The sequence below is a fragment of the Nicotiana tomentosiformis genome, chromosome 4 (genome assembly GCF_000390325.3).
Source record: "Nicotiana tomentosiformis chromosome 4, ASM39032v3, whole genome shotgun sequence".
Taxonomy (NCBI): domain Eukaryota; kingdom Viridiplantae; phylum Streptophyta; class Magnoliopsida; order Solanales; family Solanaceae; genus Nicotiana; species Nicotiana tomentosiformis.
In genome coordinates, this window is record NC_090815.1 from 32,613,930 (window position 1) to 32,638,114 (window position 24,185).

At 38.9% G+C, this 24,185-nt stretch overlaps 1 protein-coding gene across 2 annotated transcripts; it reads left to right on the plus strand.

Annotated features, from left to right (window-relative positions):
• Window positions 1-574: 574 nt before the first annotated feature.
• LOC104120973 (ubiquitin receptor RAD23d-like) lies at window positions 575-11,959 on the plus strand. 2 transcript variants are annotated; one of them, XM_009632855.4, is made up of 12 exons: window positions 575-934; window positions 3,028-3,189; window positions 4,587-4,640; window positions 6,967-7,037; window positions 8,593-8,673; window positions 8,768-8,945; window positions 10,564-10,716; window positions 10,823-10,891; window positions 11,002-11,049; window positions 11,156-11,265; window positions 11,340-11,418; window positions 11,512-11,959. In XM_009632855.4, the coding sequence occupies exons 1-12, from the start codon at window positions 869-871 to the stop codon at window positions 11,626-11,628; spliced, it is 1,188 nt and encodes a 395-aa protein (XP_009631150.1). In that variant the 5' UTR covers window positions 575-868; the 3' UTR covers window positions 11,629-11,959. The 2 variants fall into 2 exon arrangements, with proteins under 2 accessions (XP_009631150.1, XP_070055799.1); XM_070199698.1 differs by having other exon boundaries at window positions 650-934; window positions 11,156-11,272; window positions 11,344-11,418.
• Window positions 11,960-24,185: the final 12,226 nt, after the last annotated feature.

The window sequence follows — 24,185 nt, forward strand, 5'->3', positions numbered from 1 at the left end:
GATTTTTCCCACTGGATTTTTCCTAGTAAGGTTTTAACGAGGCACAATACCTTTTAATGAAAATCCAAGGGGGTGTGTTATGAAAATAATTATATTATGGATGATCATTTATTACTCCGCTATAGATAATCTTCCTGAAGAAGATTATCCATTTAGTACTATGTTGAAATTTATCTACAAGCAGCTGATGCAGGCAGGTTGCAAGCAGTTCAATGAAATGATTTGCAGCAGCTTCTTATTAAACAGGCAGGTTGCAAGCAGCTCATGCAGACAACTTACAAGCAACTAAAGAAAAGCCTCGCAGCTGCTTCCTGAAAAGCCTCGCAGCTGCTTCCTTTCTTCTATAAATAGAAGAGTTTTTAGTTCATTATATACATAAATTTGAAGTTTAAATAATATATCAGTTTCTCTCTATACTTGTTTTTACTTTACAATTTTATTTTATAACACTATTGAATTTTAAGTGAGGGATTGAAATATTTTAATTTGAATATATATTCCAAGTGAGACTACGCACCCCCTAAAGTACAATGAGATAAATATCGCTATAAAGTATAAACACTCCCTTCTTCGTAACACAAAAATCTAGCTGGCTGTGATCCTTTCCTTCTTTCACTCTTCACAACCTACTCCCACCTTCTCTCCTTCGCCCTTTCCCACACGCGCCATCCAAACAACTTTACTCAAATCGCGTGCTTCACACTCACTTTATAAACGCGTGAAACTCTCCAACTCTCACCTCTCAGTTTATACGTACAAAACGCCGATTTATAAGCATAAAAAGCAACACTATTTTTATTTACCTTTACTTGTACCCTACGGTGTTCTACATTCTTCGGCGATCAAATATTCCGGTGACGGAGCAAATATGAAGATTTTTGTAAAAACTCTTAAAGGCTCTCACTTTGAAATCGAAGTCAAACCTGAAGACACGGTTCGTAATTTTTGTCAATCCATATTATTTAAGTTCGCTTTATTTTACCTTTTTTTTGTTTAGTATTTTGATCGAATTGACGATATTTTGGATTTGTTGAAATAATTTATGATTCACAGATGTGATTGTTGTTATTTATGAGTAATTGAGTTGGTTTTGTTATGTAATTCGTCGATTTTACATTCCAATTTTGGAGAATTTTTAGTTTTTTTTTAAAGCGGTTTAGGATTTGTTTGAGTTTTTTGCGCTTAGAGTTTCTGATTTTGTGTTTAATTCGGATTAAATAGTGGATTCTGTTAGTGTAGTAAAGTTTAGGTTTAAATAGTCAAATTAAGGGATCATTTGAACACTAAACAATAGAGAGGAATGGTTACAGAGGATTCATATAGCGGACTGCAGTTAGTTTGGGATTGAAGTGTGGTTGGGTTGAATGATTTACTGTTATGAATCCTTTGAATATTATAGAGCAGAGTTTCATTATAACTGACTCCAATTAGTATGGAATTAAGTTGATAGGTTGACTTGATGTATTAAACCAATGACTGACATGGATAGGATGGTTCAGATTTTTTGCTAATTATGGTTGAAGTTGCATGACATCCTGTGGAAGCTGAAAAATTGGAACAATTTGGCTAACTTGCGTTCATTAATTATGAGTAATTATGAGTTTTTATCTTCTGTAGTTTTCAAAATTGCTTCCTGTGGTTTTTCTAGAATCACAGTGTTCCAGTAGACTAGTATGACTGTGTTTAGGTAACAAAGCTGAAGACTTAACTTGTAGCTTTAAAAATATGGGAGCTACCATTGGTTCTACGATGTGTAACATTTTTCAGTTATAGAATTATTGAAGTTGTGTGTTTCTTATGTACTCCGAGTTCTATAGAGCAGAAGAAGGCTTTGAAAATATAATCACTTATCATTTAACCAAATTAACTTTTTTATTTTCTTTTGAAGTGGTAATGTGGTATCAATCCACCAATTGTTTTATATATATGTATGTTAAGATGAATTCTCTTCAATCAAGTTTGCAAGGAAGTTTTTCTTGAGGAATTAAGAGCGGTTAAGATTGGCATGTTCCTGCACTCTCATGTCTGTTCTTTGTCCTGCGTACTTTTGACTTGTTTCTCACTGTTTTAATTTGGTGGAGAAATATTGATATATTTTCAGTATTGTCTAGTTTCTAACCTTTAGCTTACCGGTTGTCTTCCAGTTGCATATAAATTTGTGGATAGTTCGTAGTTGTTACCTTTTTCCTACCGTTGTTTGTATATGATTACTAGAATCACTATTGTGAAAATATATTCCATGAGAATATTTGTTGGTATTGTTCCTTCTTGAGGTGTCTCTTCTCCTCCCTAAAGTCTGTGAGGTGGACATAGCTTGCCTCCATCAACATAACTCAATGATATTTTACGTCCAAGGAAGTCAAGACATTGGTTTTGCCAATTCTGAAAATTATTCTTGTTCAGCTTGTCAGTGATATACTGATGATCATGGTTCAAACAGTTGGTGAGAAAAACCCTTAAATAACCTCCCCCCCCCACAACCCAAAAAGAAAAGTGGGTGAGGGAGAAACAGAGTTGGTGGTTACCGGTGAGAGTTTTGGTGGTGGGTGTCAAATTGGAGCTGTTATAGTTGCTCTTGATGCCAAATCAAAAGTTAAAGCTTTGGAAGGCTCAACATAAAAGTGTTACTATTAACAAGTACGAATAGCAGAATACTTTTTGATTTATAAATTCAGCAAGAAGATAACTATGTACAAGTTTGTATGCAGTTATGGGATCGCCAATGAGCTAGAGCATGGAATCCAAATAAAAGATATGATAAGAAAAATAGAATGAATAATAAGCAGAAGTATTCAAGGCAGTGAGCCTGTGACATTTCAGAGGTCATACCATTGCTTGGCTATGGCATTGTGATGCTCAATTATATTTGGTCGCACTCTTTCCAGGACAAAGATTTTAGCTGGATTGCACTTATCTTAGAGATTTTAGCTCTTGAAATCTTTTTGCAGTTGGACGTCAGACCATGTACCCACTTTACACCAAAGGCTAGAAAAGATAATTTTTTGCTGAATTTTTTGTATTGTTCAGGTTGCCGATGTGAAGAAGAACATAGAAACAGTTCAGGGCTCAGATGTTTATCCTGCTGGCCAACAAATGCTTATCCACCAGGGAAAGGTCCTTAAAGATGGGACGACACTGGAAGAAAACAAAGTTGCTGAAAACAACTTTATAGTAATCATGTTAACGAAGGTAAATATGAATTTTTTTCATTTCACTTCTAGTTTTATGTGCTATTGTTATAGTTTGGAGTGTGTGAATGACAGCATGTTGGATGTGTTGGGTTCTACAACCTGTGTTTAGGGGCTTTCTGGAGATAGATTATGAAGTAATGTATTAGTTAATAGCTTATAACTATTGTATTTGGAAGGTGAGTTGTTGTTGCTCCTGTCAAGTAGTGTTCTTCTTCGAAACCATTATATGCTTAAGCTGAACTATTTGTTAGACTTATATAATGTATCAGGCATATAAGAGCATGCAAATGCATTTATAAAGGTCTTGTGTGACTCCACTTATTGTCTTAAGGCTCTGGGTTGAATCTTTAGATTATTTCTCATGGTATCAGAGTTGGAAACCTGCTCTTGCACTTGGTAAATCAGCATTCAAATTCAAGTGTAACCCAAAATCAGGTTTACCTACAGGAGGGTGTTGACAGTATAAAATATCCCAAATCAGATACACAAGGACATTCTTGAGTAACTAATCATCTTAGTGTCCTCCTTTTTACCGTGCAAATTCTGATCATTTATTTAATGTTCTTAGTTTGATTAGCAGGAGGTTGAAGAGAAACAGGGTGAATCTGTTCGAGTGAGGCGTAGATACTCATCTAAAGCATGCCAATATAATTTATTTTGATATTAAGGACAGCACAACTGCTGACAAACCTGAAGAGTGATTGAAGTATTATCTGTTGTGCTGATTAGAAGTGTTTTTTTGGTTCTTGATGATAGTCCCTATCTTTTTTTGAAATATAAATTTACAAGAGTAACAGGTCATATGAAGGCGATGGAGTAATTGATATCGTGGTATATAAGAATCTTTTGTCGGCGAACCTTATCCTTCATTTTATTGTGCTTTCTGTTCTGCAATGGAGTACAATTTGAGATTGCTTCTATCAAATGGGTGCTTTACTCTTGCGTTTATCTCATGCTCCACATGTAAATGTACGTTACATCGAAGACCTGCAGAAGTAAAAACCAGTGGGAATTGTGTGTAGTTCTCAACGGATGCTTTTCTATCACTGCTCATTGTATATCACTTTGTGTTTTTACTTATCTTACACGGATGCACCATTTTCCTTTAATACCCGTGTCAAGCGGCGTTGGTAATTGCTTCCGATTCTTCAAGATATTCTAAAATAAGCAAAAGCAGCACGTAGCTGTACTGAATATATACACACCTTCTTCGGATGCATACCTTCTTACAAATCCATGTGTCGGAATTCCTTTTTAGTAAAAAATACGTTTAATAGGTTTTTGCCTGTCAAAAAGCAAATAGATTTACCAATGCACAGAGAACATTTGGCACTATATTTTGTTCTATTTGTGTGTTTACTCTAATTTGTTATCTTCTATTGCATGGAATTTTAGAGTAAGAGCTCACCTGGAGAAGGTTCAGCAACGTCAACTGCACCAACAGCTAAGGTTTGCTGTTTTATATCATTTTTATTGTTTATTTGAAATAGTTAGAAGTTTATTTATCCTCATTTTCAATCCAAGAGTGGTAAAGCTTAAATCCAACATAGTGGGATCAAATAGATAGAGGAAGGGACAAAGTTCAGATTATTTCCACCCTATGGAAACTGGGTATTCATTCCCAAAAAGGCACCATACACTAGAAAAGCTTTTCCTCAATTTTCTTTTGCATATATCTATTTCTCTTTTATGCTTTCCGGGAGGCATTCTCTTTCTCTTTCCATGTTATGAGATGTTTTACTATGTTTTATATATCAGATGTGGATTACTGAATTTGCCAAACGAGGATTGAAGTAGATAGAGTAAAATCATCATTTGCATTTGTTTTGCAACCTTACTCAAAAAAACATTGGTACCAAGCAACTTGTTTTGCATTTGCCGGGGGTTTTTCTTTGCAGTCGTTTTGTGATGCAAAGTCTGGTGCAATGACTGATTATGCATGAGCTGCATGTGGTCATATTCTCTGACAGTTTGCCGACCTACCTGTACAGATCCTACCCTCGTGACCTCGTCATAGTTGTGGTAATGTCATAGTTGTGGTAGTGACAATTAGGTGGTAATGGTTAATGTATAGCTGCTTGAGTGTTTGGTATGATGGAAAATATTTTCCGGATGATAGGTCATTTATTGGAGTCTGCAGAATATTTTCTGGGAAAAGAAGTAATATGAAGTTAAGAGTTGATAAAGGTGTGAAGAACCAATTCTGTCCATTAGTAATGGAAGTCACTTTTTCTCTTTTAGTGGAAACTGTTTTCTTTGAAAATATTTTCTATGCAACCAAACATCACAAAAAGAGTTGCTCTCTGTAGATAGTTTCTTGGATATTTTCCATCATGCCAAACACACCTAAATCTATTTTGTTTGCTAAAGGCGAATGATTACTTAAAACAGAACTACAGAATCCTGAGTTAATTGTTGAATTCAATTGACTTTAGTCTAATTGGTACCGAAATATCTTTGGAAGCATGCAAGTGTGCTTATTGTAAAGTAAACTATTTTTCATGAAAAATATTATCTATATGTTTGGTTGAGTATAGATGCTGGTGGCATTTGCAGTAAAAAGTCAATACTCACTGAAAGAGGCAGTTCACTTTTTTTGATTCATATGAATAGTTACTTTAAACAGACTACAAATCTGGAAAGTTAATTGATGAATTCAGTTTACTGTTACTCTAGTCTAATTGTTATTAAGGTGTCTTGGAAGCACTTGTCAGTATATGTGTGGTGTGATGTTAAATACTTTTCATGAAAAATATTCTCCATATATTTGGTTGAGCATAAAAGCTGGTTGCATGTGATAGTCGGAGAAGTGGATATGATGCAGCATAGGGGAAATATCTTGCTAGTGACTGCAATTAGCAAAGATAGACAATAGTATTTATGTACTAGTAAAGACCAGTTGGTATGAATCAGGTTGAGGTGGTTTTGTGTAATCGAACATAAAGGACCAGATACAATAAAAGATAAAAGAATCTTAGTTTTACACTGCTAAATTGCTAAGAAGTTGACCAAATATTGCTAAATCCCTTATAATTAAATCACTGTATCTAAGTTGGTAACAATAGATCGAAAACGGAACGATGTTTCCTAGTAGCTGCTATGGAATATGTGGCCTCAATTATCAATCAAATTCATGTATTTTGCATATGAAGGGTGAATTCTGCAGATTTATGGAGGGTGACCACGGAAGATGGAAGAAGAAAGGGAGTGGGAGTGGGGAGGGAAGGACTGTTTGGAGATCATAAAAATGTTATAAGGGTAATAGCGTAAAATAGCTGGTCAAACCCCAAAGTGATTTTAAGCCAAAAGCTATAGGTTGAGATAGACCAACTTATTGCTTTTGGCTTGTTTTAAGCACTTTTCAGTTTTGCCAAACACTAAAAAACGCTAAAAAGAGCTTAAAAGCCAATCCAAACACCCTCTAAGACCTGCACCTCATTGCCCAGGAGCTTTAGCGTGAACCAAGCGACACTAAACAACAAACATAATCGGAAAATAAGTGTATTAGCTGTAAAGAAAAACATTATGAATGCATTTGTTACTCTATTCTTGAATTACATATATATTTTTATTTTTTTCCTTCATTGTGCCTTTGATTACACCTACATTTCAAGTGCGCTTTGCGCTTAAAGCCCCAATGGACCTAGAGTGCTTTTTAGAACTTTTCGCCTTTGACTACACTACTGTATGTGCACATTCATACACTTACTGTGATGACATTACTTCTCTAATGAGTAGACTTCAGTTAAAACGATCTTTGATTTTTGACTTGTAGGTACCGCAGTCAAGTACCCCAGCACCTAGTTCAAGTCATGCATCAACAACTGCTCAAGTCCCAGCTGCCTTGTAAGCTTTCCTTCTTCAATGTCATATTTTCTCAGATGTATTTTGTTTCCATGTTATATTTACTTTGACCGTGCAATTCGGGGTTTTTGCCCCTAGTATTTTGGTTAACTGTAACATTGTGATGCATTAATTTGGCCCAGTGAGACTTTTAATTTGCTAATGAACTCAAACATCTAGGAACAACAACAAACCCAGTGTAGTCCCGTAAGTGGGGTTTGGGGAGGGTAATGTATTCGCATACCTTACCCTTACCTTGTAAAGGTAGAGATGCTATTTCCAATAGACCCTCGGCTCAAGGAACAATAAAAATAAAGTAGCAACCAATAGCAACAACAATGTAGTGGGGTAACAGAATCGAATGACACAACATGTAGTAATAAAAAACCAGGAATAAGAAAATACAAGAAGACTAGTACTAGTACTACTGGTAAGCCTAGGAGAAACTCACGGCTACTTGTCAACCTTCAACCCTAATTCTCGACCTCCACACCTTTCTGTTGAGGGTATGTCCTCGGTAAGCTGAAGCAATGACATATCCTTCCTAATTATCTCTCCTCAGTACTTCTTTGGCCTACCCCTACCCTTTTTTAGACCCGCCATGGTCAATCTCTCACACCTCTTGACCGGGACATCTATGTCTCTCCTCTTCATATGCCGAACCATTTCAGCCTCGATTCCCGCAACTTGTCCTCCATAGAGGCCACTCCCACCTTGTCCTTAATAACTTCGTTCCAAATCTTGTCTTTTCTTGTATGCCCACACATCCATCTCAACATCCTCATTTCAGCTGCTTTCATCTTCTGTACGTGGAACTTCTTGACGGGCCAACACTTAGCTCCATACAACATAGTCGGTCTAACCACCACTCTGTAGAACTTGCCCTTAAGTCTTGGTGGCACATTCTTATCACACAAAACCCCATAAGCGAGCCTCCATTTCATCCATAACGCTCGAATACGATGAGTAACATCCTTGTCAATCTCCCTGTTGCCTTGAATTACAGACCCAAGATACTTGAAACTATCTATTTTGGAGATTACTAGTGTATCAATCTTCATTTTCACTTTTGCTTCATGCATCCCATCACTGAACTTGCACTCCAAGTACTCTGTTTTCGACCTACTCAACTTGAAATTTTTTGACTCCAGTCTGTCTCCAAACGTCCAACCTCGCATCTCGTCAATCAGTACTATGTCATCAGCAAATAGCATACACCATAGCACCTCCCTTTGTATGTGTCGCGTCAGTACCATCTAGGTAATGATGACTATTTAAGTGTGAAGTATGTAGACTCACTATAGTTTTCATGATTAAACAGGATAAGAAGTTCATACTCTTTTTCTAAATTTTCGAAATACTATTAATGAAGAATAATATATAAATAAAAAGCTCAAGCTTATCAGAGTTTAGGTTTAACATTTGGGATAGTGTTCATTTCAAATCATTTTATTTGTTGCCAGCGCCTTGCGGTTTAATATTCTCTGCATTAACTTTTCTGGGGAAGAGAGAACATTTCATGAAAGCATCTTCCTTGTGATGGCTTTCTATGTTTTAGGTCTGCCCCAACTCCCGCTCCTGCCCCCGCTCCTACCCCTTCTCCTCCTGCTCCTGCTGCTGCTCCTGCATCAACTGCTGTGTAAGTATATTCTTCAAGAAACATTTCCTCCTTTTGCATTTTCTGATGAATTGTTAGATGACCTTCTACGTATATGATCTATTTATATGGCCAGGCCAGGATCCGATGTCTATGGCCAAGCAGCTTCAAGCTTGGTCGCTGGTAACAACCTTGATGGAGCCATTCAGCAGATTCTTGACATGGGTGGTGGAATGTGGGATAGGGACACAGTTGTTCGAGCTCTACGGGCAGCTTTTAACAATCCCGAGAGAGCTGTTGAATACTTGTACTCTGTAAGTTTGTTGACTCCTTTTTGATGAATTGTGTGCATCTATAGCTTTGGGGGTCACTGTTTGCTTTTGCCATCTCTGGACCCATTCTTCATGAGCTCCTTGTTTGTTCAAATATAGAACAAGTACTGATATTCCTTTCCTAGTAGCTGACACAGGAGGCAAGTACTTGTTCACTTGTCGAGTTAGCCTAATTTTTAGATCCATTACAGATGAGGGCCTTAACAGTGTCAAAAAGTGCAAACCTAAATGCAAATGAACCAAAGACAGAGTTCCAACTAATTAAATGCACAGTAAAATAAAATTCTACATCAATTGGACTGTTTTGCTTCAGAAGGACCATTTTCTGACAAAGGACAAGGTGGTGTCCTGGTCAGCTTGTGCAAATCTCAAGTGTGAGAAGGATTTCTGGCCATTCAGATAAATATAATATTGTCAGTCTATGTCCTCCAATAACCAAAACTATGGTGTTCAAAATGTATTACTGGAACCTAACCCCCTTTTTAATGGGACAGGATACATGATTTGAAGGCTAGCCTTCGGAGTCAGTTATCTGTAACAGCTTAAGGTTTTAAATTAGATGGTTCATGCAATTTTTTTATGGTACTGGTTTCGAATCTCACAGTTATACATCAACAAAAATGCTCTCAAAAAAAGTTATACATCAACAATGTTCACATGCTTGGTCCAAGAAAAAGAATGTTGCTTGCACCTGAGAACATAAATAAAATTCTCTTTCTCTGAAGCTTTTGGACTAGTCACACAACATAGTAAAATGATGACATAGGCATTCAAAAGCATTAATTACCGTTTATTAAGAAAAGGAAAAGCATTAGCCCTGTTCAGCTCCTGCCTCTGCTCCGCAAGTACAAGTCCACTCTCCTCTCTGGTGGCTCCCTCCTTTCTCTAGCATGCATCCGTTAGCTGTCCAAGCCTTCTAACTTAATCCCTCTCCCTTCCTATCATAGAAAGTAAACTATCCCCCTCCCACCTCTGGCATCTCCATCCTCTCTCTTCCCCGTTTCCCACTTTGGTATCTTATTGAACAAAAATGTTGATATTGTTCCTTCATTGATCAAGAATTTCGATTTTTGGGAAGTAAATTGCTACTGCTAAATGCCTTTCCCTCTCCCATTAGCTGTATTCTGAAAATATTATCTCTGGGACAAGTGATTTTCATGGATGCTGGTGCCATGAGGGCCTTTGTCGTTGTGGGTGTGGTGGTATTTTTTAACTTCCACATTATTCTTGTGGGAGAGTTTCATCTCCCATATGAGGTCTAGGAGATATGTGAGTGAGTGGAAAAGAATGGCTGTAGGTTGGTGGCACATCTGTCTTCCAAATGTGCATTTCTTGCCTGAATTGACCATGTGGAGTTAGTTTGTACTAATTAGTTAGAGTATTGTCTGAAAATGCTAGTAGAAAGGTAGTTGTGTATCTATCTTGTAGTCATAAAAAAGTTTTTGGTTTAGACGTTTAGTTTGCTATAGTTATTTTTTGTGGCTAATTTTGTTTTGTTTTACATCAGACGGTTACATTTCTGTCCAAAGTCTTTAAGCTTTCCTGGAAGCCCCTACTGGCTGTCCCTATTGCTGATCAAGTCTTCAATTCTAATCAATAGGGTATTCCCGAGACAGCAGAGGTTCCTCCAGTTGGTGGAAGTCCACCCAGTGCTCAGGCAGGAAACCAACCTGCTCAGCCTCAGCCAGCAGCACAACCAGCACCTGTTCCTGCAGGCGGACCCAATGCAGATCCTTTGAATCTCTTTCCCCAGGTAGATGGTTTTGTTCATATTTTTTGTTCCTCTTTTTTTTTTTGGGGTGGGGTGGGGGGTGGGGGAGTATTTCACGGTATTGGGATTTAACCCATTGGTCACACAGGGTCTTCCCAGCATGGGATCTAATACTGGTGGTGCGAACACCTTAGACTTTCTAAGGAACAGTCAGCAGGTATGCGTCTAACATTTCCCGGCCTTTAGTACCTTCATCTTTACCCTTTCCCTCTCTCATTATGGAAAATCCATTTTAGTGAAGTTAATCTAAATGATTTTCTTTGTCAGTTCCAAGCTTTACGAGCAATGGTTCAGGCCAACCCACAAATTTTGCAGGTTCACTCCTTACAGATATAAACTGTCTTTTGAATTTGTTTCTAGTTTTGGTTTATCTGTGAAAATTATGGGTGGCTTCCCTTTTCATTCTTTCAATTGTTGGCAGCCCATGCTTCAGGAGCTAGGGAAGCAGAATCCTCAGCTAATGAGGCTTATACAGGAGCACCAGGCTGATTTCCTTCGTCTTATCAATGAGCCTGTTGAGGGAGGAGAAGGGTATGCTCTTTCTTCTACCGATTCTCTCATAATATTACATTTTGTACTAATTTTTGTTCACTCTTTGGTATCAGCAACATACTGGGCCAGCTTGCAGCAGCAATGCCACAGGCTATACAAGTAACACCCGAAGAGCGTGAAGCCATAGAACGTGTGAGTATAACAAGGCGGTTGCATATACTCTTATCTATATACTTCCTTCCGCTGAGGACTGACTGTTTGTCTTGTGTTTCCCTCTTTTTGCAGCTTGAGCAAATGGGCTTCGATCATGACCTTGTACTAGAAGTTTTCTTTGCCTGCAATAAAAATGAGGAGCTCGCTGCTAATTACCTCTTAGATCACATGCACGAGTTTGAGGAGTGATATGGAGCTTGGATGGGTCTGTTGTGTAACTTCCTTTGCCTCCCTTTCTTGGCCCACGGCACACATAAGTTCCATATGCATGTGGGTTCTATGCTATTCGAGTGCTGGAGAGGTGTGAACTAGAAAAGCATAACCAAGTTATCCTGTTTTTACTGTTCGTCTCCCAGTCTGTTTGGACCCCATTAGAATTGTCTTTATACATAGTTTGTTAACCCCCTACCCTCTCCCACAAATTATTTCCTTGTTGGTTCGACTGTTTAACCCAGACAGAGATAACCTTTAAATGTGGTCGGTCGGAAGCTATTGGTATTTGCATGCATTTCCATTTCAATCTCACGGTTTTCTGGTTTTTGTTGTTTTATGACTTACCCTCCTTAGTGTTCTTTAAAGATTAGTCATTATCGGACTGTTGATGATTGATGAACAAGGAATATAGATCAGCAAACTAGCCCATGATAGTGCTAGAATAAACTGTGTAGCTGGTGGCATTATTTTCTTTGTGATTGAATGGTCCGGAGGATTTGTAATTCGTGAAGAAGTCAGACGTTTTAGTTGAAGATTAGCTAATCAGCTAGTCCAAACTGTCAACTTTTTAGATGGATGAGATGAAATACGGTGAAGTAATTATGAGCTGGGATTTCTTCTACGCCAAATCTAACATGCTGACATGTAATTTGTGAGTGGCGAAGAGAAGAATTGCACAAATCAATTGTTCTGATGACAAAACAATAATCACCTTCCCAACTCTCCAGGTCTTAAGTTCCAAGTGGAGGTGGTCTCCCAGTTAATGTGTCATAGGTCAACAAAGGCTACTGACAATAACCAAAAGCAAGCACAGGTATATAGAAGTATCTCATAAGGTGATGAAATGAATAGGAGCAGATTAGTAGTCATGGTTCATAGTTTTCTTTGGCGTGTTGACGATTATTTGGATATTAAGTTACCTGTAACGTCTAATTCAAATGTCAAAACTTGGTCAATTTGGCTCTACGCATTGGGGTTAATAATTCTAGTTCTGAATAATTGGTACAATATGCGTGCAGGTGTTTGTGAAGAGTTAATGTTCTAATATAAAAATGCATTAAACTTTTCCCTGATAAATGTTTTTTCTGGAAATCAAATTCTGAATTTGAGGAAGTGCAGCTCTATGTAGTTGGCCTTTAAGAAATCATCTCACAAAATTAGATTAGGAAATCCAGCTGGACCTCACTCTGATTAACATTCCAATTAGCCAAAAATAAAGAATCAGAACTTTAATCACCGTGTTTTCTCTTCATTTATGCAAACGTGTAAATTGAGTCCAGCTCCTTCACTCTTATAAACTAATCGGGGACGCTCCAGTGGTTATGATTTATAATGTTTTTTCCATTTGTTTTGTTCTTATTTCTTTGTTTTTGTTATTTATTACGTACTGCACTTATTAGAGAGGAAAGTTCAATGTTCTTATATTAATATATAATGAAAACATCTGCTTGTCATCCATTTCGGGTTTCATCTCTCTGCCACACTCAAGATTCAAGAATGCACAGACTGCATGGGAGAGGAAGAGAGGTTAGATGTTGACATGTTGTATTCTTACCATATATCTTAGACTGATTCAACATTAGACTGATTCAACAGACTACATCATGCATTAGAAATTGTGAACAATCTATTTCATGTTTTCTTTTTTTGTTGGTGTCTCCTTCACTAAATTCATCCTCGTCTATGCTTTGGTTTCTTCTCTTCCTTTTCTTAACTACCAATGACATGCTGATCTCCGTCAGCTTTTTCCAAATAATTCAATGAGACAATAGTAGGTTCCTAATTATGAGTATTTTTTTTTTATGTTTTGTAAAAGAAGGAAGATTCATTTACATATCTAGTGAAGATGTTGAATCAGTAATACATGCTACCTTTTCTTCGTTAAACCCTTCTTTCATCTTTTTTTTTTTTTCTTCTTCTTAGGTTCACTTCTATCCACCATGATAGTTTTGTCCTGCAAAAGCAACAGCGAGTCAGCTTATCTACAACATGATCATTTTAGTTTTGTTAACTTCATTTGATAGTATCTTAATCAGCATTTAATTAACAGATTAGTACTCTATAGGCCTCCATGCAGCCAGGGGCAGTCCGCGGCTCTAAGGTAAGGCAAATGAAGCCCTTATCCTCCAAATATTAAGGCCCAAAATTATAAACTTTATACGATTATTATTAATAAAAAATTTCAATTTTTTGCATTTTCTAAATTTGATTGAGGTTGTTTAATCGCGTGAGTAAATAGTTATAAATTTTCTCTCTCTGGTATATTTATCTTCTCATCAATTCTAATTTTTTTTCATCTACATACACTCTTTTTTTCCTTCAAATTTTTGACGATTTTACTCTCTAATTTCAACTCAAATTCTCTGAATTAGCTATTTCTTTTTATCATTTTTGATTGATCCATATATCAGAAAGCAAATTCTTTTGTGTCTCATCTTTTTTAACTAAGAAATTCTAGAGGGCAATGGTGCAAGATTTGAAATCGATGGATAATGAGCTTCCCCTCAACCCTTTTCACTTAAATATCACGCTTTTATCCATGGGAGAGTTCGAAATGGTGATATGAGCCTAACTTCATCACGTGCTGCGCTTTTACTACTAGACCAAAGTCATGTGGGCTTCTTTTGTGTCTCATTATGGAATGGATTTCATGAAATTTTAAGGGCCTTTTAATATATTTTGACCACATAATTCTTTGAGCCGCCCCTGCATACAATATCCATGTTTCAGATGTAATCTAATGCCCGCGTACGGTCAGTGCAACTACCACTTCCATGTTAACACATGAAGGGCGAAACAATGAAAGAGGTGTTGGATATATACTATTAACCATGAGTTTGGTTTAGATATAGTATTTATTATGAAATAATTGTTTATTCAGTTTTAATAAAGTTTTAAAAGATCATATATTAGTTTGTGTCATTTGCTTATATAGTAGATGATTTAGTGTATAGAGTTTAGCTTATACACGGAAAATTAAATCATCGACTCTTATAAGTATAAAGTTTGAGTTCACAATCTAATGATGAAATTGGACAAACCATCATGGATGTTCGTAACACAAGATTAAATATAATTTATCTTGATTATGAGAATTATTTAATTCCAACTTCTTGTGCTAGTACATTTTGTATGTATTGAACGGACCAAATAGAGATAAATATTTTATACTGACTTAATAAAATAAACTCTCTAGTCATTAAATGTACTTATACTCTTAATCTTGATATATTTATTATTAGATGTGTATATTATTATTATTTTAATTTATTAAAAGGAGAGATCCTTTCGTGGGTCAATATGCCTAGTAAATTGGATAATAATAATAATGTACATGGCAAAGTAATAGTTAGTTAATGGAATCCATGTCTCGGTTTAGAGATTGATGATACACCTTTATGAAAGCTTATAAGTTTTCATGTGTAAACCCGACCGGTGGATTTTGTATCCGACACATGAAATAAGTTAAGCAAAAGTCTAAAGGAAATAATCAATAAATTAAATTGTCAGTAATTTAGTTTAATTGATTAGTATCTGAATCTTAACATGTGGAGTTAAATAAGATTTAATGGATGAATTTTGAAATTGAATAAGGAGTGCAATTACGATTTTTTAGTGGAATAATTCGTAATTAATTATGGTGGGTATTAATTTCAAAAAATAAAAATTAATTTCATAATTGGAAGCCTTGTTAATTAAATTCTGTGGTTCCTGATTTACCTAAATAATAGGAAATAAAGGAATTCCTTTTTTGGTGGAAAGGAAACCCAACAAGTTTTGGAAAAGGATTTTAACCATTAAAACTTGTACTATAAATACATAAGGTTTTTCACCTGGAGGGGGTAAGACACAATGGCCGAAATTCCAGCCATATTTTTCTAGAAATTTCGCCCACACAAAATTATTATTTCTGGATATTATTTGGGTAACACAGTAGAAGTGTTACACCCTATATTTTCGTATGTAAAAATGCGTCGTAAGCAAACTAATGTAGGACAAAAAAATGAGATAATATTTAAAAGTATATAAAGTAAGTTAATCATGTTACCTCTGAGGTTACAAATATTGAAGATCATGAACAACAAGTACAAAGAGGGTTGGACAGTTCAGAAGCTAAAGCAATTAAATAAAACAATGTTTCATCGAAAGTCGACAAGTTGGGAATGTTATAACATGTACCTTTGGGGTGATACTAGGGTGATTAACATGATAAAGAGATTATGTTATGATTTATATTAGTCGTATTACATCCGTGTGTTATGTTTTTAAGTCAAGCGAGTTGTGGAACAAAAGTCGATGAAAGTCATCACAAGTTACATTCATAAGTTTTACTGAAACTTTGGGTCAAATGTAACTACAATTTTCTCCCAATATACTTAGAGTTATGGTGTGTTCCACACATCAAATTAAAGATCTATGAGTCTATTTTCCAACGCATTAAACCATTTGTCAATACGACATCGGAGTAGAGAGATATGTGCATTTTTGCGATACTGCGCAAGCTGCTAGGTGACAAGTAGGTGTGTCACCTACTTGCTTAAATGAAAGCCCAAAAATGGGCCATTTCGGGTCGTCCAAAGAGGCCTTTTAAGGGCCTATTTTCTTCATATATTAGACTTAAAATAGAGCATAATAACCAGACATAAGCTCTGCAAAGAATCCTCCCAAAAATTTCCCACAAACCCTAATTGATTTTCTCTCCCTTTCAAGTTCCAATTGGAGGTAAAACTTAGAGTTTGAAGAACCAAGATAGGAGCTGAGTTATCCAACAAATAAGGTGAGTTTACTGCTCTCTTTCATCCATTTTTTCTTCTGTAAATTCATGGTAAGTCGTTCTATACTTGTAAGAACTCACGGGATGGTGATCGGAAGCCGTGAGTTCGAGTTATTCACTTGTAGCGGACTGTTTTGTGGACTGTTTTGTGTTGCTGTTGGGCTGCGTGTTTTATTACTATTTTGTGGAGTTTTGGAGGAGGAAGGGGGTTTATAAACACCATATAAATGTAGGGTGGTTGGCTGGTCGTTCGTCATAACATTTTCGGGTCGTTTGACACTACTACGGTGGTCGTTTTGTGTACGAAGAGATTGGGGTGTGTTGGGCTGTTTTGTAGTATTTGATGGTGTATATAGGGCTGGAAAATGATGTATATATGTTGTTATTGTTCTGTCCTTGTATTGTTGGTGTTATCTTGAAGTTGGAGGAAGGGCATATTATAGGGGAGATGCTGCCCGTTTTAATACAAAATAGGTTTGTCGTTCGTTGTGCGATAGTTGTACCTTTCGTAACTTAACGATAGTATTATTATCATTCTTGTAGATTAAGGTGCGAAGAGGTGAGTTCAACTTGGTGATTGAAAAGATTGTGATAAGGTATGTTAAGGCTAAGCCTTCCTTCATTTTGGCATGATCTCGTAGCTACATGTGTTAGTAATGAGACAAAAAGAGAAGTTCATATTCATGAATTTATTCACACTATTCTAGTCTCATAAGTTACAATATTATTCCTTATCGAGACTCTATATTCAATTTTAGTATTGTCTTCTTTCAGTCAAGAGAGCAGCAAGCCTATATATACAGTATTACAGTATTTTCATTACCATCGAGCTATAATCGATGGGCAGGCCCCTATTGGGCAACCACTGATCAGATGGAAAGTTATATACCGAGCCTACTGTGGCCGAGCGCCTATGAGCGAGCCCAGCATGGTCGAGATACATAGCCTAGTATGGCCGAGCGCCTATAAGCGAGCCTACTATGGCAGAGCAGTTATATATACCGAGCCTTATAAGGCCGTACAATTATTTTACTTACTACATTAAAGGAGTTGAGTCAGTATCAGCAGGTAAGTATATCTCCAGATCATCTTTGACTCCCAGTTACTTCCAGTTATTATATTATCAGTTCAGTTTCGATTTTCAGTTATGTTATTGCCTTACATACTCGGTACATTATTTCGTACTGACGTCCCTTTTTTGGGGACGCTGCATTTCATGCATGCAGGTTCAGATAGACAGACGAGTAGATCTCCTCAGTAGGTGTTTCCCTAGTTCAGCTTGATCGGTAAGCTCCATCCTTCGGAGTTATCGGGTCTAGGTTTTTGTGTGCATCTTATGTATGTATTTATATATATAATATGGGTAGGTCGGGGCCCTGTTCCGATCACAATATATCTATCAGTAGAGGCTTGTAGACATATCCTGTTGGTTAGTGCAGTATGTTGGGTTTGTAGGCCTGGTATGTATAATTTGGTGGTTTGTCAGCTGTAGTAGCTATGACGGCCTTTTCAGCCTAGCTTTATATTGATGTTTAGTTAGCGCTAGTTTCCATTCAGTTTTATATTTTGCTTCGCAAATTATCTTGCAAGGTGGCCCCATGGCCAAAGTATGACATTATGTGTTCAGAGTCCCTTAGTCGCAATTTGGTACGCCAGGTTAGGTGAGGCACCGGGTGCTTGTCTCGCTCCTAGGTTCGGGGCGTGACAAACTTGGTATCAGAGCAGTTCTGTCCTAGGGAGTCTACAAGCCGTGTCTAGTAGGGTCTTGTTTATAGATGTGTTGTGCACCACATTATATAAGCAAGGAACTACAGGGCATTTAGGAGTTGGTTACACTTCTTTGAAATCTAAATCGTGCTATAGAACTGAGTTATAGGAAATTTGAATTAAACTTATGTGTTGGTGTTTGCATGCACAGATGACGGTGACTAGGAAGACTACGGCTAGCCAGAGGAGAGATACAGTAGTAGGTGAGGGGACCAACAGGGTACCCCCAGTAGATGGGGCCCAGTCTGAGGCTCAAGGGGAGACCCCTACTCAGCCATTACCGGCTCCTCCACCAACTACGGAGATTCCTAGGGAAACCGCACATCCAGTTCCCCCTCCACTTCCATCAGATCAGGACTTAAGGAGTGCGGTGCATTTGTTGACACAGTTGGTAGCTACCCAGCAACATGCTAGGGCATCAGCTAGTGCAGGAACTTCTGAGGGGTCTGGGAGTTCAAGGGTCCGAGAGTTTATTGCTTTGAGTCCCCCAGAGTTCACGGGGACAGATCAGAGGGAGGACCCGCAGGATTTCATAGATCAGCTTCACAGGATCTTTCGTGTTATGCATGCCACGGAGAAAGAGGCAGTTGAGCTAGCAGCTTTTCGACTCCGAGATATAGCCATCCTTTGGTATGAGGGATGGGAGAGGTCCAGGGGACGTGATACACCTCCAGCTATTTGGGAGAATTTTTCAGATGCTTTCCTTGACCAGTACTTACCGCGGGAGATCCGACAGGCTCGAGTCGATCAGTTTCTAGCCCTCAAGCAGGGTAATATGAGTGTTCGAGAGTATAGTCTCCGTTTTGACTCATTGGCCAGATATGCACCATCCATAGTTGCTACTATGCGGGACAGGATTCACAGGTTTATAGCAGGGTTAGCCCCAGAGTTAACCGAGGCATGTGCCACCGCTGCATTGCAGGATAGTATGGATATCTCCCGGATTCAGGCATTCGCCCAGAATATAGAAAGGGGTAGGCGTCGGCAACAGGGTACAGAGAGGGCTGAGCAAGGGCAACGTAAGAGGATGAGATTTCCCAGGTCTCAGGAGCAATATCAGGGTAGTTATAGGACCCAGTACTTCGGACAGCCACCTAGGCCTCTGCTACCTCAGTTACAGGGTTACAGGTATGACCGTTATACTAAGTCAGGACCAGGTGAGAGCTCACGAGCGTCGGGTTTGCAGCGACAGCGAGGATCTGCGCAGACATGGTCATTTCCTCCGCGGTGTGACATCTATGGTAGAGGACACTTGGGCCAATGCCGAGCAAGTTCTGATGCTTGTTATACATGTGGGCGTCCGGGGCATATGATGCGAGATTGCCCAAATAGAGATTCTGGGGGAATGGCACAACCAGCGAGTTCAACAACAGGATCATCTATGTCAGTGCATCCTTCAGGGCGCGAGTCTCAGTCTTCGGTTGGTAGAGGTCGGGGCAGAGGTAGAGGTTCCAGTTCAAGTGGTAATCAGAACCGTATCTATGCTTTAGCGGGTCGACAGGACCAGGAGTCTTCACCAGACGTTGTGACAGGTATATTAACCATTTGCTCTCACGATGCTTATGCTTTGATAGACCCAGGATCTACTTTATCGTATATTACCCCATTTGTCGCGAGGAAGTTTGGTATAGTGCCTGAAATACTAAGTGATCCTTTTGCGGTATCTACACCGGTCGGAGAATCGATTATTGCTAGACGGGTTTACCGAGGTTGTACGGTGACAATTTGTAGTCGTCAGACCTCAGCTGACCTAGTTGAGCTAGAGATGATGGACTTTGATGCTATCATGGGCATGGACTGGTTGGCAGCTTGCTATGCCACAGTTGATTGCCGAGCAAAGGTAGCCAAATTTCATTTTCCGGGTGAGCCAGTCCTTGAATGGGTAGGTAATACACCAACACCCAGAGGTAGGTTTATTTCCTATCTGAAGGCGAGGAAAATGATCACAAAAGGGTGCATTTATCATATTGTGCGAGTTAGAGATGCAGATGCTGAGATACCTACACTTCAGTCTATTCCCATAGTCAAAGAGTATGCAGATGTGTTTCCAGATGAGCTTCCAGGTATTCCTCCAGAGCGAGAGATTGATTTTAGCATCGATTTGCTTCCAGGAACTCAACCAATATCCGTCCCTCCATATAGAATGGCACCTGCCGAATTGAAGGAGTTGAAGGAGCAGTTAAAAGATTTGCTGGAGAAAGGTTACATTAGGCCCAGTACCTCACCTTGGGGTGCACCGGTACTATTTGTGCGGAAGAAAGACGGCTCGCTGAGGATGTGTATCGATTATAGGCAGTTGAACAAGGTAACTATTAAGAATAAGTATCCACTTCCAAGGATCGATGACTTGTTTGATCAGTTGCAGGGAGCTAGATGCTTTTCCAAGATTGATTTGAGGTCGGGGTACCACCAGGTCAGAGTTCGGGAAAAAGATATTCCGAAGACAGCCTTCAGGACCCGATATGGCCACTTCGAGTTCCTTGTCATGTCCTTCGGGTTGACTAATGCACCCGCTGTATTTATGGACTTGATGAATAGCCTATTCCGGCCATTTTTAGATCTGTTCGTGATAGTATTTATTGATGATATTCTGGTTTATTCCCGTTCAGAGGATGAGCATGCGGACCACCTGCGAGCGGTACTCCAAACCCTCCGTGATCGTAAGTTGTATGCTAAGTTTTCTAAATGTGAGTTCTGGTTAAAGTCTGTAGCATTCTTGGGGCATATTGTATCCGATGAAGGGATAAAGGTGGACACTCAGAAGATTGAGGCCGTGAAATATTGGCCTAGACCTACCACTGCGACAGAGGTTCGTAGCTTTCTAGGCTTAGCAGGATACTATCGGAGGTTCGTAGAGGGTTTTTCTTCCCTTTCAGCACCATTGACGAAGTTGACACAGAAAGAAACTAAGTTTCAATGGACAGAGGCTTGTGAGCGGAGTTTCCAAGAGCTTAAGAACAAGTTGACCTCAGCTCCAGTTCTAACACTTCCAGAGGGTCTAGAGGGTTATGCCGTGTATTGTGATGCATCAGGTGTCGGGTTAGGATGTGTCCTGATGCAACATGGGAAGGTAATTGCGTATGCTTCAAGGCAGTTGAGGAAGCACGAGAGGAATTATCCGACCCACGACCTCGAGTTAGCTGCGGTTGTCCATGCACTTAAGATATGGCGGCATTATTTATATGGTGTTCATGTTGATGTATTTACTGATCATAAAAGCCTACAATATATCTTCAAGCAGAAAGAGTTGAATTTGCGACAGAGGCGATGGCTTGAGTTATTGAAAGATTACGATGTTAACATTCTCTACCATCCAGGGAAAGCTAATGTTGTAGCAGATGCATTAAGTCGTCGATCTATGGGTAGCTTAGCACATGTAGAGCCCGAGAAAAGACAATTAGCTAGAGATATTCATCAATTGGCTTCGTTGGGGGTTCAGTTAGTAGATTCTGAGGATGGTGGAGTTGTAATCCAAAACACTACAAAATCATCCCTCATAGCTGAAGTCAAGGAAAGGCAGTACGAGGACCCAGAGTTGGTCGAGTTGAGAGAGCGAGTTCCGCAGCAGAAGAAGCCATTGTTAGAGCTCAAGGGAGATGGGGTTCTCAGATACAAGGGTCGTTTGTGTGTTCCAGATGTAGCAGGGCTACGAGACAGGATTATGTCAGAGGCACATTATTCATGGTATTCCATCCATCCTGGATCGACGAAGATGTATCATGACATTAAGGATATGTACTGGTGGAATGATATGAAGAAGAACATTGCTGAGTTTGTCGCCCAATGTACTAGTTGCCAGCAAGTGAAGGTAGAACACCAGAAGCCCGGAGGGCTAATGCAGACTATAGAGATCCCGACATGGAAATGGGAGGCGATAAACATGGACTTTATCATGGGTTTACCTCGTTCTAATCGTAAGTTCGATTCCATATGGGTGATAGTCGATAGGCTCACAAAATTAGCTCACTTCCTACCGGTCAGATCTACATATACAGCAGAAGATTATGCAAAGTTATATATTAAGGAGATAGTGCGGCTACACGGAGTACCAGTTTCTATTATATCTGACCGTGGGGCTCAGTTTACAGCACATTTTTGGAGGTCATTTCAGAGAGGTCTAGGGACTCAGGTGAATCTCAGCATAGCTTTTCATCCACAGACTGATGGACAAGCCGAGCGCATAATTCAGACGCTCGAGGATATGTTACGAGTATGTGTGTTGGATTTTAAAAGAAGTTGGGATGAACATCTACCTCTTATCGAGTTTGCATATAATAACAGTTACCACTCCAGTATCCAGATGGCTCCGTACGAGGCTTTGTATGGGCGTAAGTGCAGATCTCCTATAGGGTGGTTTGATGTTGGAGAATCTGGGTTACATGGGCCAGACCTGGTTCAGCAGGCCATAGAGAAAGTAAAGGTTATCCGGGAGCGACTGTTGACGGCTCAGAGTCGTCAGAAGTCATATTTTGACGTGCGGCGACGAGACTTAGAGTTCAGGATTAATGACTGGGTATTCTTAAAGGTATCACCTATGAAGGGCGTGATGAGGTTTGGCAAGAAAGGAAAGCTTAGCCCACGGTATATTGGGCCTTATAGGATCATTCGGAGAGTGGGCCAACTAGCTTATGAGTTAGAGTTGCCCTCAGAATTGGAGTCTGTCCATCCGGTTTTTCACGTATCTATGCTACGGAAGTGCATTGGCGATCCTACCCGAGTGGTGCCCACGGATGATGTACAGATTACAGAGGACTTGTCATACGAGGAAATTCCAGTTGCCATCCTAGACCGACAAATCCGCAATCTACGAAATAAGGAGGTAGCTTCCGTAAAGGTTTTATGGAGGAGCAAGAATGTAGAAGAGATGACGTGGGAATCGGAGGAAGAAATGAAGTCTAAATACCCCCACCTATTTCAAAATGAAGATATGGTTCGAGATGGGACGCTACAACATAGCTCTATGTAGGCTAGCAGGTCATCAGGTAAGCTTTTATTTTTCACTTTCAATATTTATGATTTACGGTCGGTGAGGCAAATTGCTGCTATTTATAAAGATTGGCCATGTGTGGCATGCATAGTATGTTTCTGGCTACGTGCAGGTTGGTTTTAACCTAGTGTACGAAGGATACTCTGGAAAAAGTTTCCAAAGTCTCCAAGAGTAAACATTCGAGGACGAATGTTCCCAAGGGGGAGTGATGTTACACCCTATATTTTCGTATGTAAAAATGCGTCGTAAGCAAACTAATGTAGGACAAAAAAATGAGATAATATTTAAAAGTATATAAAGTAAGTTAATCATGTTACCTCTGAGGTTACAAATATTGAAGATCATGAACAACAAGTACAAAGAGGGTTGGACAGTTCAGAAGCTAAAGCAATTAAATAAAACAATGTTTCATCGAAAGTCGACAAGTTGGGAATGTTATAACATGTACCTTTGGGGTGATACTAGGGTGATTAACATGATAAAGAGATTATGTTATGATTTATATTAGTCGTATTACATCCGTGTGTTATGTTTTTAAGTCAAGCGAGTTGTGGAACAAAAGTCGATGAAAGTCATCACAAGTTACATTCATAAGTTTTACTGAAACTTTGGGTCAAATGTAACTGCAATTTTCTCCCAATATACTTAGAGTTATGGTGTGTTCCACACATCAAATTAAAGATCTATGAGTCTATTTTCCAACGCATTAAACCATTTGTCAATACGACATCGGAGTAGAGAGATATGTGCATTTTTGCGATACTGCGCAAGCTGCTAGGTGACAAGTAGGTGTGTCACCTACTTGCTTAAATGAAAGCCCAAAAATGGGCCATTTCGGGTCGTCCAAAGAGGCCTTTTAAGGGCCTATTTTCTTCATATATTAGACTTAAAATAGAGCATAATAACCAGACATAAGCTCTGCAAAGAATCCTCCCAAAAATTTCCCACAAACCCTAATTGATTTTCTCTCCCTTTCAAGTTCCAATTGGAGGTAAAACTTAGAGT